Genomic DNA, 15,986 nt, shown 5'->3' with positions numbered 1-15,986 from the left:
CACTATTTTCATTCAGGACTAACTAGACATCACAAGAAAATCCCATGTATATGACCATCCATCAGGAGGAGGGGCAGTAAAAAGATTTTCAATATGGCTGCAGTAGTGGCAATACTGGATGTCAAAATGAGCACAATCTTCATTTTGAACCAATCAGACATCATAGTATTTAGATGAAACCCATGCCAAAATGACTTTCCATTTGGAAGGAATAGTGATCAACATAGCTGCCAAGGAGGCCATATTGGATGTCAAATCAGCACTATTTTCAATTAGTACCAACTAGACTCCATAAGAATTATTTTCTGGTGAAAATATCATCTATCTAGGAGGAGTAGCAATAAGATTTTCAACATGGCTGCATTGGAGGATACACTGGATGTCAAACAGCAGCATCTTTATTTAGGTCTAATTAGACAGGTGAAAACCCCATTATGATACAGCTTTCCATTCTGGAAAAGTAGCAAAGTTTTCAAAATAGTAGCCATAGTGGATGTACAAATGACACCATTTTCATTTAGGACCAAGTAGATGACTGTGTGTGCATGTAAAGTTTTAACTAGCTTGTTATTAGTGATAGGAAACTTGTGCTAACTGATGGACATTAGACAATGAACAACAGGTCACAATGAGATTTTTTGCCTTTATGACCAACAGGAGCTTACAAGATATAAATCAACAGAGAATTTTGTTAAGTCTTCCTGAGTTAATCCAGGCAAGTAGATCACAGTGAACCAGTTTATTTGTATTATAGACATTCATCCCAAAATGCAAAAAGGTATTGGCATCCAACTGCATGGAGATATGGTGAATGAATATTTAAATATTAAGGCCTGAAAATGACTTTTAAGCAACGTTAAATAACCTAATAAGAAGGCAACAATGATCCAGTTTTTAGTGCATCACCTGTTCATCCCAAAATGCACTCACAATATAACTGCTGTCACAGTAGGTAGAACAGCACTGGAATATGAGGCCAGAAACAACTTTTCATGTGATGTTAAATAAATTGCAATCGCAGCAGCCCAAATTTGATAAACAACACAACTTCACACCAAAATGCATATTTGTTTACAGTTTGGTGCTAAGTGGTGCACCCTAATAAGGAGGATGGACAGATGGATGAATGGATGTAAGGATGGATTAAATGAATTTATATTCATACCACTAAGTAGGGGTTATTAAAAATGATACAGCCAGGCTTGACCTCCTAAATGTCTTACCTCCAAATTCGCACATCTGTAAGACCGTTATATCTTTGAACAGAAGTTGCTGGCCAAGAGTTGCTGTCGCACTGTAAATCATAAAAAGAACAATAATAACAACAAAAATATATACAAAAATTAGGTCAATGGCATGCCACAACATATATTGGCACTTTTAAGATGTGCCACTTGGGATATGGCCTAACGCTGAGGCCAGTTCTGTAACATTGTTAATGTGCTTTTGTCTCTTCATGTCCATTTAGTGTAAATTAGTTACAAGATGGGGATTATGATAGTTTTAAAGTTCTTGGCCAAGGACAAGTCCCTTACTCAAAAAGCATGACCCATGGCCTGTGTTAGATTGATCTCATGTCCATTCAATGTGTACCTGGTTATCTGTGATGATCATAGTTTCCAAGTTATGATCCTGGGGCAAATTCTATACCCTTGGGGACTGAAGCAGCATATGTGCTAGACATATATCTAATTTTGACTACTCCTTATGCCCTTCTCAAAAGTGTCCAACTTTGAACCCAGGGGCAAGTTCCCTATCCTAGGGAAATGACACAGGGTCTATATTATTTTGTTTCATTTCATTTCCTTATTATCTTTCAAAGCTATATATTGTTACTGGGAAGGAATCTCAACAATTTCCAAGTAATGACTCTTGAGCAGCATTCCTCTTACACTGTGACAGTGTCAATTGGTGTAATGCCCTGCCACTGGGACAAGATCCAATGGTGTAATCCCAAAACACATTGCAATGTTATAGCTCTGGCCTTTACAATCCCAACTTTCTGATCTTCACCCATAATACAACAACAATTATTATTTTTAAAGACTATTCCCCACCCCACCTCAAAGGAAAATGCAATTTTTTAAAAATAGTTATTAAATGTATTATTATTCTAAAATATTTAGTTTATATGTCAAAATTGCTTTATTCTTTAAAATCATATGCAATGTATATATCTATGCTGTGATATCTCCTGTATATTTACATTAATTACCAATTCAAAGAAAAGATTAAAACCAGTGTGGACATCTACAGACCATGCTAAACACCTCTAAAAGTTTCAAATTCAGTACTGAAGGAAGAAATATGCTACATTACTAACAGACATATGGATAGATGAAGAGAAAGGTACAACATAATCCTCACCTTTATTCTTCAAAAACATCACAACATACTCTGCTAGATTTTTAAAACATCACAAAATACTCTGCTAGATTTTTAAAACATCACAACATACTCTGCTAGATTTTTAAAACTCATTCAAATAAATACCCATCTTGACCTCCCACCTGCAAATTTCAACTTGACTTGTTCTTGATGGTAAGGATGGATCCAGTACCCAACGCTAGCTACACATTTATCTATTCATGTCCAGTGAGGGTATCGCGTATGGGTTCATTTATTTTTTCCTGGGTTTGTGGTTGAATAATTATGTCAGTCTTTAAATGTTTTGGACTAGGAAAGGGCTGTATTGTTTCCACAGGAATGTCACTATTCCTCAGACACATGCCACTAATAGTTCAGGAGTTATATTAACTTCATGTATGTAGCACCATCTCCCACCCCACCCCACTCCGAAAGCCTGGGGGGATAGTTGCATGACAAAGTTCTTCAAATTACTTCTCAGTTTACACCTGCAATATGTGTCAATATGTGGTATAACAAAAAAGAATACTGAATACACAAGACATCAGTGAAACGTAAAAAAAATATAGTCATTATTTTACTACCTGACAATTTGTATAGCAATCATGATTAAGACAGCACCATGCTAGATAAAATTTAATCAGAACATTAATTATAATCCATACTATCAGGGAATATGGGGCATGTAAAACAACAAAAGTCCTTTTAAGGGATTGATGCTCTAGTGAACACTTTCTAGGAATTCAAGATAAGACTATTTCATCCTTATAACGTCTGAGTATTGCATCCATGTTTGAGATTCTTCAACAAAAATAAGATTTTCAAATTAGCTGCTGTGGCAGACATACCAGACATCTGCTTTACACCATTTTCATTAATGGACCAAGATGGCATAGTAGCCATTTTCAATATCAGATTGGCACCACTTATAATTGTACAAACTAGTTATCATAAGAGGGAAGTCTTGGTGAAAAAACAATATCGATATGATGACCAGTCATCAAGAAAAGTAGCGATAATAAGAGTTTCAAGATGGCCATTGTGGCATTCATATTAGAAGTTGTACTGACACCATTTTCATTTATGATCAACGAAACCAACTAGACATCATAGTCTTTCAGTCAAAACTCCATGCTGATATGACCATTCATTCAGAGAAATAGTGAAAACAAAATTTTAAAGACGTCCACTGTGGCAGACATACCAAATAACTGACCATTAGGACCAACTAGACATGGTACTGCTTAGTAAAAATAAAACCCATATTGGTACAATCATCCATTACACTTCGTGCAAAAAGATTGACATTAATAAGATTTTCAAGATGTCTGCTGTGATGGTGGCCATATTGGACATCAGATAGCCATCATTTTCATTTAATACCAACTAGACATCATGAGAACTCTTCTTGTGAAAACCCTATGGCAATGCTACTTTTGATTCTAGAGGAAAAACAATAACAAGATTTTCAAGATGGCCATTGTGTCATGGCCATACTGGACATCAACTAGACATAAGAAGACTTTTAGTGAAAGCCCATGCTGATGTGACCATCCATTCAGGAGTGTCAATAACAAGGGAAATTAGATCAGCACCATTTTCATTTAAGACTAACTAAATACCATATGAAATCTTTTAGTAAAAACTCCACTTTTATATGGCCATCCAATCAGGAGTACCAGCAATAATAAGATTTTCAGGATGACCATCATGACATCCATATTGGAAATTAGATTGGCACCATTTTAATTTAGGTGAAAACCTCATTATGATATAAACTTCCTCATGTCAATATAAACTTTCTGTTTCAGAGAAGAGATAACAAGATTTTCAAGATGGCTGCTGTGGTAGCCATATTGGATATCAGAGTGACCCCATTTTCTTTGAGGACCAATTGGACAAAATAAGCAGTCAATAACGAACATTCCATGTTGATATGACCACCCATACATGAGTAATGAGAACAAGAGTCAGAAGATGGCCACTGTGGTGGCATATTGCATTTCCAAGCAGTACTATTTTCATTTTGAACCAACCAGAACACCGGATGAATGTGTATCTTGTTCAGGAGGAGTAGCAATAACCTTGTACTATGGACAACAGACCACCTCATAAACTCTTAGTAGAGCTAAAACTTCAGAACCAGTGATGAGTCTTATATTATTTTATAATGAAGCACATTATGGCAAGGTTCCCTTATATACATGCATACATACATAGATATATATATACTAAGAATACAGTTCAATCAGTAGAAATGTGATCTAATTGCAAATTAGGGCAAGGCATATTTTTTTTGAATATGCAAAGATAAGAAACAAAGTTTTTTAAAGCGACCCTATGTAATACTGTAGTTATAACATTATACCTTCTTTCTATGCAGAGTGTGCAAAAATGCACTTGTATTACATACGGAAAATAAACTTCACTAAGTATCATATCAACCAACTGAGGATCCATCATTAAATGACACATTAGAACTTTTTAATGTCATTATATGCTGAATATGGCCTATAGGAAGGATGACTTTTCTTGTCCTGCTTTTCATCGAAGATTGATTTAGATGATCATTTTTTTTCTTCAAAAGTTATGGAATTGATATCAACTCTTTCTGTCTAATGATGTTGATATGCTAATTTTAGAGTCAACCAGTTTCAACTACACTCTAACGGAGGTACTGTTCATGACAAAAAGAATTTGAGTATAAAAGTGTCTTAAATTTAGCAAGGAAATTCAATGTGTTGGAAAATATTCTGAAGTTAAATCTTTAACAAAATCATGCATTGCTTTAATCAGACAATGTATGCTTCAAATATGCTTAAGTTACTAAATGCATAAATTTAAAAAAATGCTTAACATTATTTCAAATACTTACAGGAAGCTGACACAGCCTGTGCCACTAGGCGGTGCTATCCAAATAAAGCTGAAATGGTGGACAGGCTGCATTGAAATGTGTGAGTGGACAATGGAACACATCAGGTTTATCCCAACTGGTTGGTACGCTTGCACTCCAATCAACCGGACCTGCTTTGCAGCAGTATCAGATATTGTGTACAGTCCAGTTAATAGAAAGGCATCAAAATTAAGGCTTGATGTTACAGTAACTGAAAAAAATGGAATTAAGGCTTGATGTTACAGTAACTGAAAAAATAGAATTAAGGCTTGATGTTACAGTAACTGAAAAAAATGGAATTAAGGCTTGATGTTACAGTAACTGAAAAAAATGGAATTAAGGCTTGATGTTACAGTAACTGAAAAAAATTGAATCACGTTTACATAGCCAATTATTTATGGAAATGTATGCTACATTTAAACAAATAATTCACTTTACAATTTGTTGTTAATATTGTCCACCTACATGGGGTCTTAAATTTAGCAATACAGAAAGAAACTGAGTAACATTATCTAAAGACAAGAACTAGTATATCTAGGTACAGAATTAAGAACTAGTATATCTGGGTATATAATTAAGAACTTTTAGTATATAGACGTAAGAAAAATAGTCATATTATACACAGACAAGAACTCCTAATATATCAGACTATAGATTCCATGGTACAGACTAAAGAAAGATAGTTATATTGTATTACAGTTTCAGTTTAATACAGCACCTAATGTAAAAGATGTATGATATTCAAACTTTTGAAACACAGATGTCAGTGATGATATCGATGGCAGCAGCAAACTCAAGTGAACTTTTAATCATTTTAAATATCTAGTTTGAACCTTTAATTGACACTATATGGCCAGTATTGTTGACATTTTGTCAATCCACCTACATACCCACCCACCTACCTACCTAATGTGACATGGCATACAAGACAAAAAAAGAATTAAAAAAGAACAGTCTTTTTTATCATATCAAAGGAAAGGTACTAAGTTGATAAGATATGGATTAATGTTATTTTTGCATTGTCTGACAGCTACAGTGGCCTAAATGGTTAGGGCATATGCCTTGGATGTAGGAGGTCATGGGTTCGGACCCGTGGCTGAGTCATACCAAAGACCTATAGCAATAGTACTAACAGCTGCCTTGCTTGTCACTCAGCATTAAGAGGTTAGTGTTAGGACTGGTTGACCTGGTGTCATGATAATGTGACTGGGTGGAACATGTTGCCACATGTCTGTGGCATGATGCCCCAGTGCTAGACATCACTATAAACTGCCACACTGCAGACATGGTAGCGATATGACTCAAACTGTTAAAGCTCTGTTAAAAAATCCAAAACCACATATCATTGTCCACTCACTGTAGCCAGACATTACTGGTTGAAAGTCACAGGCTTTGAGTAACTTTGGCTGGTAGAAATCAGTGTAATGCTCCTATATGAATATGTACCTTGATTAACCACAGGTGTTACATGCAGTCCAGACACACCTAATTCCTATACTCATAAGTACATTACACAGTTAACCTGCTTATAGGAAAATATCATAATGTAAAATGCAAAGTCATTACTACTGAATAAACAAGTTTTTATATTTAAAAATACATTGGTCAGATTGGGCCTTCTATATAGGCTAGGATGTATACAGGTCTAGCATGGATGACTGTATGTGATCATAAATAGATGTGCTTAACTGATGTTAGTGAAGCATAAAATGTACAGTGACCATTGGATTTGAGGACACTAGTAACAGAGATGCATCCTAATTTCAAGTTTCGTTACTTGAGCATAAACAGCACTCAAGAAATTAATTTTTAACACAAAATCTGAACAAAGTCAATGAATGGGAAATATAGTAAAACATACATTTTGACAAAAAACAACATAGAATTTATCAAGATGCAAGCACTCACCATGTTTCATGATTCTAGTAAGTTGGATAGTATGTATATGTCATGAGAAAAATTCATATGGTCATAAGTTAACTGCCCAAAAAATTATTAAAACCCCCAGTAAAAGAAGAAATATAGGTCACAATGAGCCTCTTTTGTTATAACAGTGTGTTAGTAAGAGAGATGTATAATATCATCAATTTCACAACTATAGCATGAGAACATAAGAAATTAACACTGAACACAAAACTGAACCGAATATGTGAAGCATTAATATGACCAATGTGACCTACTTTTAAGATAAAGAATTAATGCTCATAAAGATGCATCCTTAATGTAGCAGGGGAAAGTTTTGTAAATTTGCCCCTGTCAAACTTCTTAACTAGGATGTGACTTTTTCAGCTATTATTGTTTAAGCATTTAAGATATGGATGTACTTGTGAATCACCTGAAGTGGTTTAATACACACCAAGTTTCAGAATTATCACCTAGTTAAATGCCTTGTGTTTACAATTTGAGCAATACTTAATGTCAAAAATGACCTTCATACGTGAAAAAATGCAGGTATAAATTTGGGGTTAGGGTACATAAACTTCTTTTGCTATGAACTGCCCTTGACTTTTCAGGTCAAGGGAATAATATTCTTATGCTTTGTTTTATTATAGCTACCCAAAATTATGGACCTTTTTGACCTCCCCTTTGTATTTTATTTTGAATTTTAATATTAAGCAGGTAGATGTGGCCTTAATTTTGTGTACAAAAACTGTCTCTTGAAACCCAGGTTTATGATTTTATATAAAATATTTTGAACACAGCATACCAAAAATCTATATGCTCATTAGCTAAATGCAACAACTTAAGCCAGTAAATGTGAAATATAGGTCACAGTAATCTTTTTGGTACGGGTGTGGTAATAAGCGAGATGCATAAAATCGTCAAGTTTAAGTACAGCAGCAGTAACAGTAAAAATGTCAACCTGAATGATAGTCCGTAAAATGTGAAATATGGATCACAGTGACCTAACTTTAAGTTGAAGGTGGAGTATTTATCAATATGCACCACATCACCATGTTTCAAGATTCCAGGTTAGCAGTATTATACAGTTGTCATGAGCTAAATGCATAATCACAAGCAAGTAAAATGTCAAATGTTGGTTACAATGATTTTCCTTTGTTGCAACGATTTGGTAGTAATAGGGATGCATAAAATAAACTAGTTTGATGATTCTGGTATAAACAGTACTAACAAGAATCACATGAAAAAGTACATGGGATAGTGTTTGTCTTCTCCGATGATTTGACAAAAACTAGGTAAAAGTTTCTAGGGTTGATTAAATAAATTAAGATGCAATAATGTGCCCCATACAAAACTTACTCTTGTAGAAGTTCCTAGGAACATAGTTGTCAGGGTTCCCTTCAATGGCCACACTGATTCTAACCTCACCATTGTTGATCCCCAGCTCCTGAACATTGCCATGGTAATTACACAAGAAGAAAAATGGGGTCACTTGTGGAAGATATCCTTGGAAGTCAGCTCGATGTAAGATCGGTGCCACAAGTAACAGAAAAGCAAGAAATCTCATCTTTAAATAATGTTACTGAAATCTCTGACCTGTAATGAAGAAACTACAAATTAGTGGTGGGTGAATCTCAAATTTGCTTGGTAAGAAATATGCACTGTTCAGAAAACAAAATTAGGAGAAAATGGACATTCTGGAACCATGACTCCTCTATGGATTGACTTGCATTGCTTGAATCCAATTCCTTTAACCTCTCATCAGTAAAATTGATGCTGGCCATAACTCTGTTCTAAATTGGGTATACAAGACAAAATTCATAAAAGACACATCTAGGTCTAGGAAACAATGCATCACAATATACTGAATGATTCTTGAGCTTAGCTGATTACAAGCAACATCGCATGTAAAGATATAAAGCTGATTGTCAAGAGCCACATTTCTGTCCATAATGGAGCAGACGAGACTAAACACATAAAAGGCATATCTAGGTCCAAGAGACAATGTTTCTGTCAATATGCCATCAGACTATGTTAATATGTTAAATTGTTCTATGGTTATGTTGATTACAAGAAAATTTCATGCAAAGACTAGACTATGCTGGATAAGGGCCATAACCATGTCCAACATTCCTTAGCTGTGACCAAAACTGACATATATAAGTCTATGAGAGTAAGTTCATACCAAAAAAATTGCATCAGAATATGTTGAATGGTTCCTGAGCTATGTCAGTTACAAGCAACAGATCATGGTAAGATATTAAGTTTATTGTCAAGGGCCATAACTAATTCAAAAAATGAAGTTTTTGCAACAAAATCCATCAAAGGCACTCTGAGATGATTGACACACCATGTCGCATCATATGTTCAATGGTCCCTAAGCCACACTGGATAAAAATGTCTGCTGCACATTAAAAATGATAGTAACTCCATCAAATTAGACCTGAAAAGATGAACCTGTTAAAGGAAATATCTCAATGTAGTGAGCAGTTCACCAACCAAATGTCATCAACTTGTGTTCAAGAGTTGCAGAGTCATGGTTTTTGTTGTTATTGTCGAGTTTAATTATGGTGGCGTGCGCACAATTGTGCATGTGCCACTTTTTTCTGACTGCACCGCAGCCTGCTAGTTGTTCCTGGGGAAGAGAATGGTGCCACCTCCTCCAGGCTTTTATGGGTTCAAGTAACCCTGATAGTTTGGCCTCAATCTGTGGGCCCATAAAGGTCCCTTACAGTTGAATGGTTGGCTGTCATTAGTGGGAAGGAGAGCTCTGGAATGGTCCTGGTTGCTTTACATTGCTGGTTTCTTGTTGCATTTGCCTGGTGTTTCTTGCAATTTTTTTTTTCTTTTCAAAATGTTCTAAAAAGGGGTGTGTTCTATGCTGTTTATAGAGGTTGTTAGTAGGAATCATGTATGAAGAGAGATTTTCAAGGTTATTATGGTATTACTAGTCGAGGTGTTTAGGGTGTGCTTCCTACATTATGTTATTTATAAGTTTTTAGATATTGCTTCTTTAAGTTATTTATTTATTTATTAATGTTTTTAGAGATTGAATGTTATTTATACTTTATTGAGCAAGAGACTGGAGTTATAGCTGATTACACGGTTCGTTAAGGACATCTAGGACCAGAGTCCTAGCTGATTACTTGGTTCGTTAAGGACATATTGGACATCCGATTTTGCGGTTTCCTTAGTTTTTGATAGGTGCTTAGTAAGTGAATTATTTATTAATATTTTTATAAAATTGTTACAAAAAGCGTAAAAAGAGACAAAAAATGAATGGTCAAAAATAAGGTGAACGCTAATCTCTAATTTTTAAAAAATTGCTTCAAACTTCAAAATCCCTAGTGCTACAAGATGATATATTTTTGTTATGTAAATGATACCATATGCTGCATTTTGTACAACACCAACAAATGAGTTACATCCTCTAATTAATCACGCTTCGAATTGAGTGAGATTTCAAATGATTGTTGATTGATCCTACAATAATATATATAAAGGGTTCTATTTTTAGCAAAACCATGTACATTTATCCACTACATGATATGTATCCACGGGTGTAAACTTTACTTCTCTGATTGCTTAATTGCTTGATATTTCACTGATTGATTAATTGCTTCAGGTTGATTCAAAATTCAACAAGAAGGCATACAATTTTATTTTTCTTAAAGATGTAGCTAATTTTGATGGCATGTTTTTATTCTCCATATTTTACACTGCTGATAGTATAGCTGTTGTTTGGTTTTAATGGCACGTTTCAAGCATTACTGGTTATAACATGCTGAGGAAATGGAAGAAAAATGCCTCTCCCCAGAAAATACCCTGGCAGCCAACCATGGGCAGAAGGCACAGCAATCAGAACTGTCATGATATTTTGTCTCATTTCTTTTCACTCAAGATGCAACATTAGTGTATATATCAGCAAGCATTTTAGGTGTTCAGTGTTGTTTGCACACCACAAGTCTGGGCAGTGCTGGTTTGCTTGTTTGTTTGTTTGGTGGTTTTAACAGCACTTTAAACACAATTTTGGATAAATGTAGAGGAAATGGCAGCTAAGTGCCTTCTCCAAGGACAAATTAAGGCAGATGACCTAGTCTGGCATGGGTGGGTATCAAACCTGTGACCCTTACATTTCAATCCTGACACTCTACCAACCGAGTCACTATGGCTCCACAGGGTGATCCTTGCTGTGACTGGAGATCATGGCCCATAATGTAGTCGACTCATAACAAAGTTGGCCCATTACAGATTCAGCACATGCAATTTTAATTAAGAAGTTTCTTCATAACATGCTTTGTCCGTTACAGAGTCGGCCTTACCTTTGATCTTGTATTGCTTCATAACACTTGTTATTACTGAACAATTAACAGTAAACAATGTCCATTTCTGAACATTTTTGTGATCTAGTATGGATTTGTAACAACTGTTGTTATTGAACAAGAAATATTTAATCAAAACATGTTATTTACTAACTAAATAGTTATCATTAATGGCTATGCAAACTATACAGGTTTGATTAACTGTGAGGAGAACTGTCGCCTTCTTTTGTAAATGAGCATTGGGAGCAATAACAAAATTAAAAATGAATCATCATTTGATCTTTGCATCAACCAATATATATACTGCCTCTCCTGCTTCAAATTAAATGATTATATCAATGCATCCATGGGTACTGACCATTGTGTGGATTGTTCAAGAGTAATAACTGCAAAGCAATATGCACTTGCTTGTGATTCCTTTAACACGTGGCGACAAAGAGTTTGTAATCCAGGTATGTTACAATCATTTCTTGGTACACAAATCACATTCACAATAACAGATGCAATATCTTTTGCTCAATGATGGTTTTAATCGAAAATGATATATAGACAAAACCATTTTAAAGCTTGCTTGAAATTCAGCCAGTCAAATCAAATTCAAACATTTTGGAGTCAGCTAAAAGTATGTATCAATGTAGTCATGTAGGTGCATTTACTCAGGTTAAATTAAATATTATTCGTTGTTCTACCAACTGCTGAATGCTTGGCACCTTCAATGACATCCAAAAACTTCCAGAGTAAAATTGTTCTACCAATGGCCTTTTTATGGGTACAGAATTAGGATATCATGCTGCTACAAAATTTATATAAATAAAATATTTAGTTATGGTTAATATTGAGAGAAGGAATGAGACAAGATAAAGATGGGCAAAGATTAAAACACTTTCTACTATTAAAATACATAAGAGTTTGAAATATTTGCTTTGCCTTGGTGCTTACGTTTAAAAAAATAAATATCTATTTAATTCAATTAACATAATGGCCTAACAAGAAGAGATATGTTTTAAACTTAGAAAACGAAAATGTTTACTGTTGATACAAAATGTAAGGTATACGGATATGAAGTGCAACTGTATTGAGATTATACATGTCAACACATTTTTACAATCACAGTTAGAAGAATAGAAATGTGCTACCTTCAACTCAATAAACAATTAACAGCATCAGGACAAGGATGTACAGTTACAAAATGTTGATGATGCAGTATATAATTTATTTGGGATTGTGATTTTTTTTTCCCCCATTATATTTCTAAATAAATGATCATTGAACAAAACATACAAGAAGTGAAAAAATGAAATGACCATTGAACAAAGAATATTGCAACAACATTACTGTTATATAAAGACCGAGAATGTAGTGGGGCAAGTGGGCTGATTTGGGCAGGCTGAGTTCGTTATGGGCCAAGATTGCTATTGTGCCAATTTCTGCTATGTGCATTTTAAGCATAGTAAAGCCTCTACAGATATCACTCTCTTTATGCAACAGAGCACTGTTATGCACTCCAATTGTCCGTTTAATGGTGCCATTTATATGTTCAAAATGCACACAGAGAATTTTACAGTAAATCATATATTCAACATCCAGAAGACAGCACCACAGGCAGGGCAGGGTACACCCAAAGGGGGCAGGACACCACCTAGGGTAGGCAGGGTACAGTACCCTACTAAAACTGAATAGGGACAATATTAAAGTATGGTGTAAAACTCAAAAATAGATTAGGAGAATAAACAATATGTACAAAGGTCCAAAATATCCTGAACACTTTCATAGCAAACAATGGATACAGGGTTTCAGAAAATTTGAAATATATAATCTGAGGCGTCAGGCTACAATTCATCATCTTACATCAAATGTGAAGCCCTTGTTTTTGTTGCGTCTCGAGTACCCTTTTTGATACCCACTGTTGCTGGCAGATGGTCTACTTCATAAAATTATCATTGTTATGAAGACCCTTAGATTCTATCATGCTTGAAGTTTGCCTCAGTGGTCATTCTAAAATCTTCCAATCTGAAATCTTCAGATTTGAAACTAAGTTAAAAAATCAACAGCTCTGAAAGTATGTTCAAAAACTGTTATAAATTTTCTGTACAATTTAAAAGTTTTAAAATGTTAAAATTCAGACTTACCTTAATTGACTTTTCTTTGGCCTGTCCCACAAGAATAAATCTTTCTGATAAATGAACAAAATACTTGTTCGTTCACACCATTTAAAATGATCATAATTTCCAGTATCAACTTCCTAATCTCTATACATAAATTACAATGAAAAAACTTTCCACAGACTTAACTTCAATACTCTGTATTTAGTAAGATAACTTCAGCCATCAACAAATATTAAACAAACTTTTTCACACAGACTAAACTTTGAGTAAACAATTTCACACCAAGTTGATATTTTGTTTACTGCAGGCAGATAGTTAAATTTTTTCCAACAAATCAGTTGTTTGTGAACAGACTATGATTTTAGAGTCTGATGTAAATGGAAGTAACATGATACAGCTGTCTTCTGTGGAAACCAATGTATGGCAGCATGATTTGCATACTGTATATACCTGATTATGAGTGTGTGTGTATGTATGTATATAATCATATATGTATGATTACAAATACACGACAAATAGATAGAATATATATATATCAGTGCGTATTTTATACACAATGTATATGTTCTGTCTTTGATATACCATGAAATGTATCAATTTTCATTACAAGGAAACAAGCCTTGCTGAGTTTCCATTCAATGAAAGATTTTTGAAAAGTGGTATATCAAAAAAGATACAATGCACATATTATATATATATTTTATTTATATCACAAATACACATATATGCCTTTGAAATGAGTTAAGATTGACTACAGACAACTGTATATTGACTAATTGGATGAATTCTTCACATCCCTGCACAGTGTGTCCACTACAAAATGCAGTTATGTGCCTTTTGAGGCTATTCATAGTCCCTTTTGCAAATTCATAAGTTGCTTGTTTTCTTTTTTGAGCTTCTATTTTCATTCATATTGATTAAATAATAAGAAGACACAATTAGGATTTAAACACAAAAGATGTTTTAATGAAAAAAGTAGAGCACTACAAACACAAGATTAGATTCTTGAACACTGAACACTATGCCATTCATATACTGGCAAATGTATGAAAAAATAGTGCGGAATATGAACTAAGCTAAATGATGAACAAACAAGAGGTAATTCAAACTTTTTATATATTTACATTATTCTGCTTTAATTAACATTACTACTGACCATATTATGTTTTTATCTTGCATCTGTCTCTATTTCCCCTTTCCATTGGTCAGCCTAACTTAACTTTGACCATTTATTCGTAGGTTCAGTGACACTGTCACCTGAAACAGGTGAAAATCCTCTATGCTTGTCTTTTATGGGTCCAAAGACAGGGAGATAGACAGAGCTGGGGATAGAAAAAAAGAGAGAATGAGAGGAGACAGAGAGGAGCTTACATGAGTGATCATTTTAAATGATCTTTTTTATGAAATGAGTCCAATAATTTTTTTGGCAAGCAATGGCAAGAAATAAACTGAAAATTATTCAACAAGTTTCATAAATTTTACTTGAAATGAGCACAAATGTAAGATATTTATTGCATTATGATTTTACTAAACCACCAAGCTTCGAAATAACTTTGAAATACATTTGGATGTCTTTCATTGCATGACATTATTACATTATGTGACATCATGAGGTGTTATCACAAGTGTTAAATATATGAATATTATGACACGAGTATCTTAATATAAAAAACACAGTAGTATTGTGGTAAATGTATATATATATATATATATATATATATATATATATATATATATATATATATATATATATATATAGAGAGAGAGAGAGAGAGAGAATAATATAATTATAATTCATCCAGATCTGTAGGGTACAGCACCCATTGCCATGCCAGCAAATTAAGCACAACACATCATTAAGAAGGATGGAACTTACTTTTATAATTCATCCAGATCTGTAGGGTACAGCACCCATTGCCATGCCAGCAAATTAAGCACAACACATCATTAAGAAGGATGGAACTTACTTGTGGACATAGCATTTGTGTATAGCAGGCAAGCTTGATTGGCAATCCAGTAATTAACTCTTCTCTGAATACACATACACTCCAGTTTCCTCTGATATAAATCAAGGCATATGTGAATTATTGTTAAAAGTTACAAATATACATTAGATATATATGTGTGTTGTGACTGTATGTATATGCTTGTTTTCCTTTCCAGGATCATAGACATCATGTGATCTAGTTGTAAGTATTGTCAGTTCTTGATAAAATGACCTGGTTTCAAATCCTGACACGGCATCTAATGATTGTTTATTGTACAGCTGGAAATGATGTGATTACATCATCAATGACATCATTTGTTACCTTAGTATGCAGTAGTGCATTTAACTTGGGGACAGATGGGAATCGGACATGATTGCAATTAATCTGTCTCTTATTGAAAAATAAAATA

General features: G+C 34.2%; 1 protein-coding gene across 1 annotated transcript in view; it reads right to left on the bottom strand.

The window, feature by feature from the left end:
• Positions 1–13,934, bottom strand: part of LOC149787874 (reelin-like) — a 198,977-nt gene extending 185,043 nt beyond the window's left edge. The window contains exons 1-4 of the mRNA XM_089974111.1: positions 13,614–13,934; positions 8,522–8,758; positions 5,243–5,471; positions 1,224–1,294 (exon numbers count right to left, since the gene is read on the bottom strand). Coding sequence (XP_089830237.1) covers positions 1,224–1,294; positions 5,243–5,471; positions 8,522–8,729 — 508 coding nt within the window. The 5' untranslated portion in view covers positions 8,730–8,758; positions 13,614–13,934. The remainder of the gene's footprint in view (positions 1–1,223; positions 1,295–5,242; positions 5,472–8,521; positions 8,759–13,613) is intronic.
• Between the last annotated feature and the right edge of the window lie 2,052 nt (positions 13,935–15,986).

Source organism: Sinohyriopsis cumingii, chromosome 11, assembly GCF_028554795.1.
Source record: "Sinohyriopsis cumingii isolate HCF-2022 chromosome 11, ASM2855479v2, whole genome shotgun sequence".
Taxonomy (NCBI): domain Eukaryota; kingdom Metazoa; phylum Mollusca; class Bivalvia; order Unionida; family Unionidae; genus Sinohyriopsis; species Sinohyriopsis cumingii.
The sequence above is the reverse complement of the archived record's forward strand: the minus strand, read 5'-3'. Positions and strand labels throughout refer to the sequence as shown.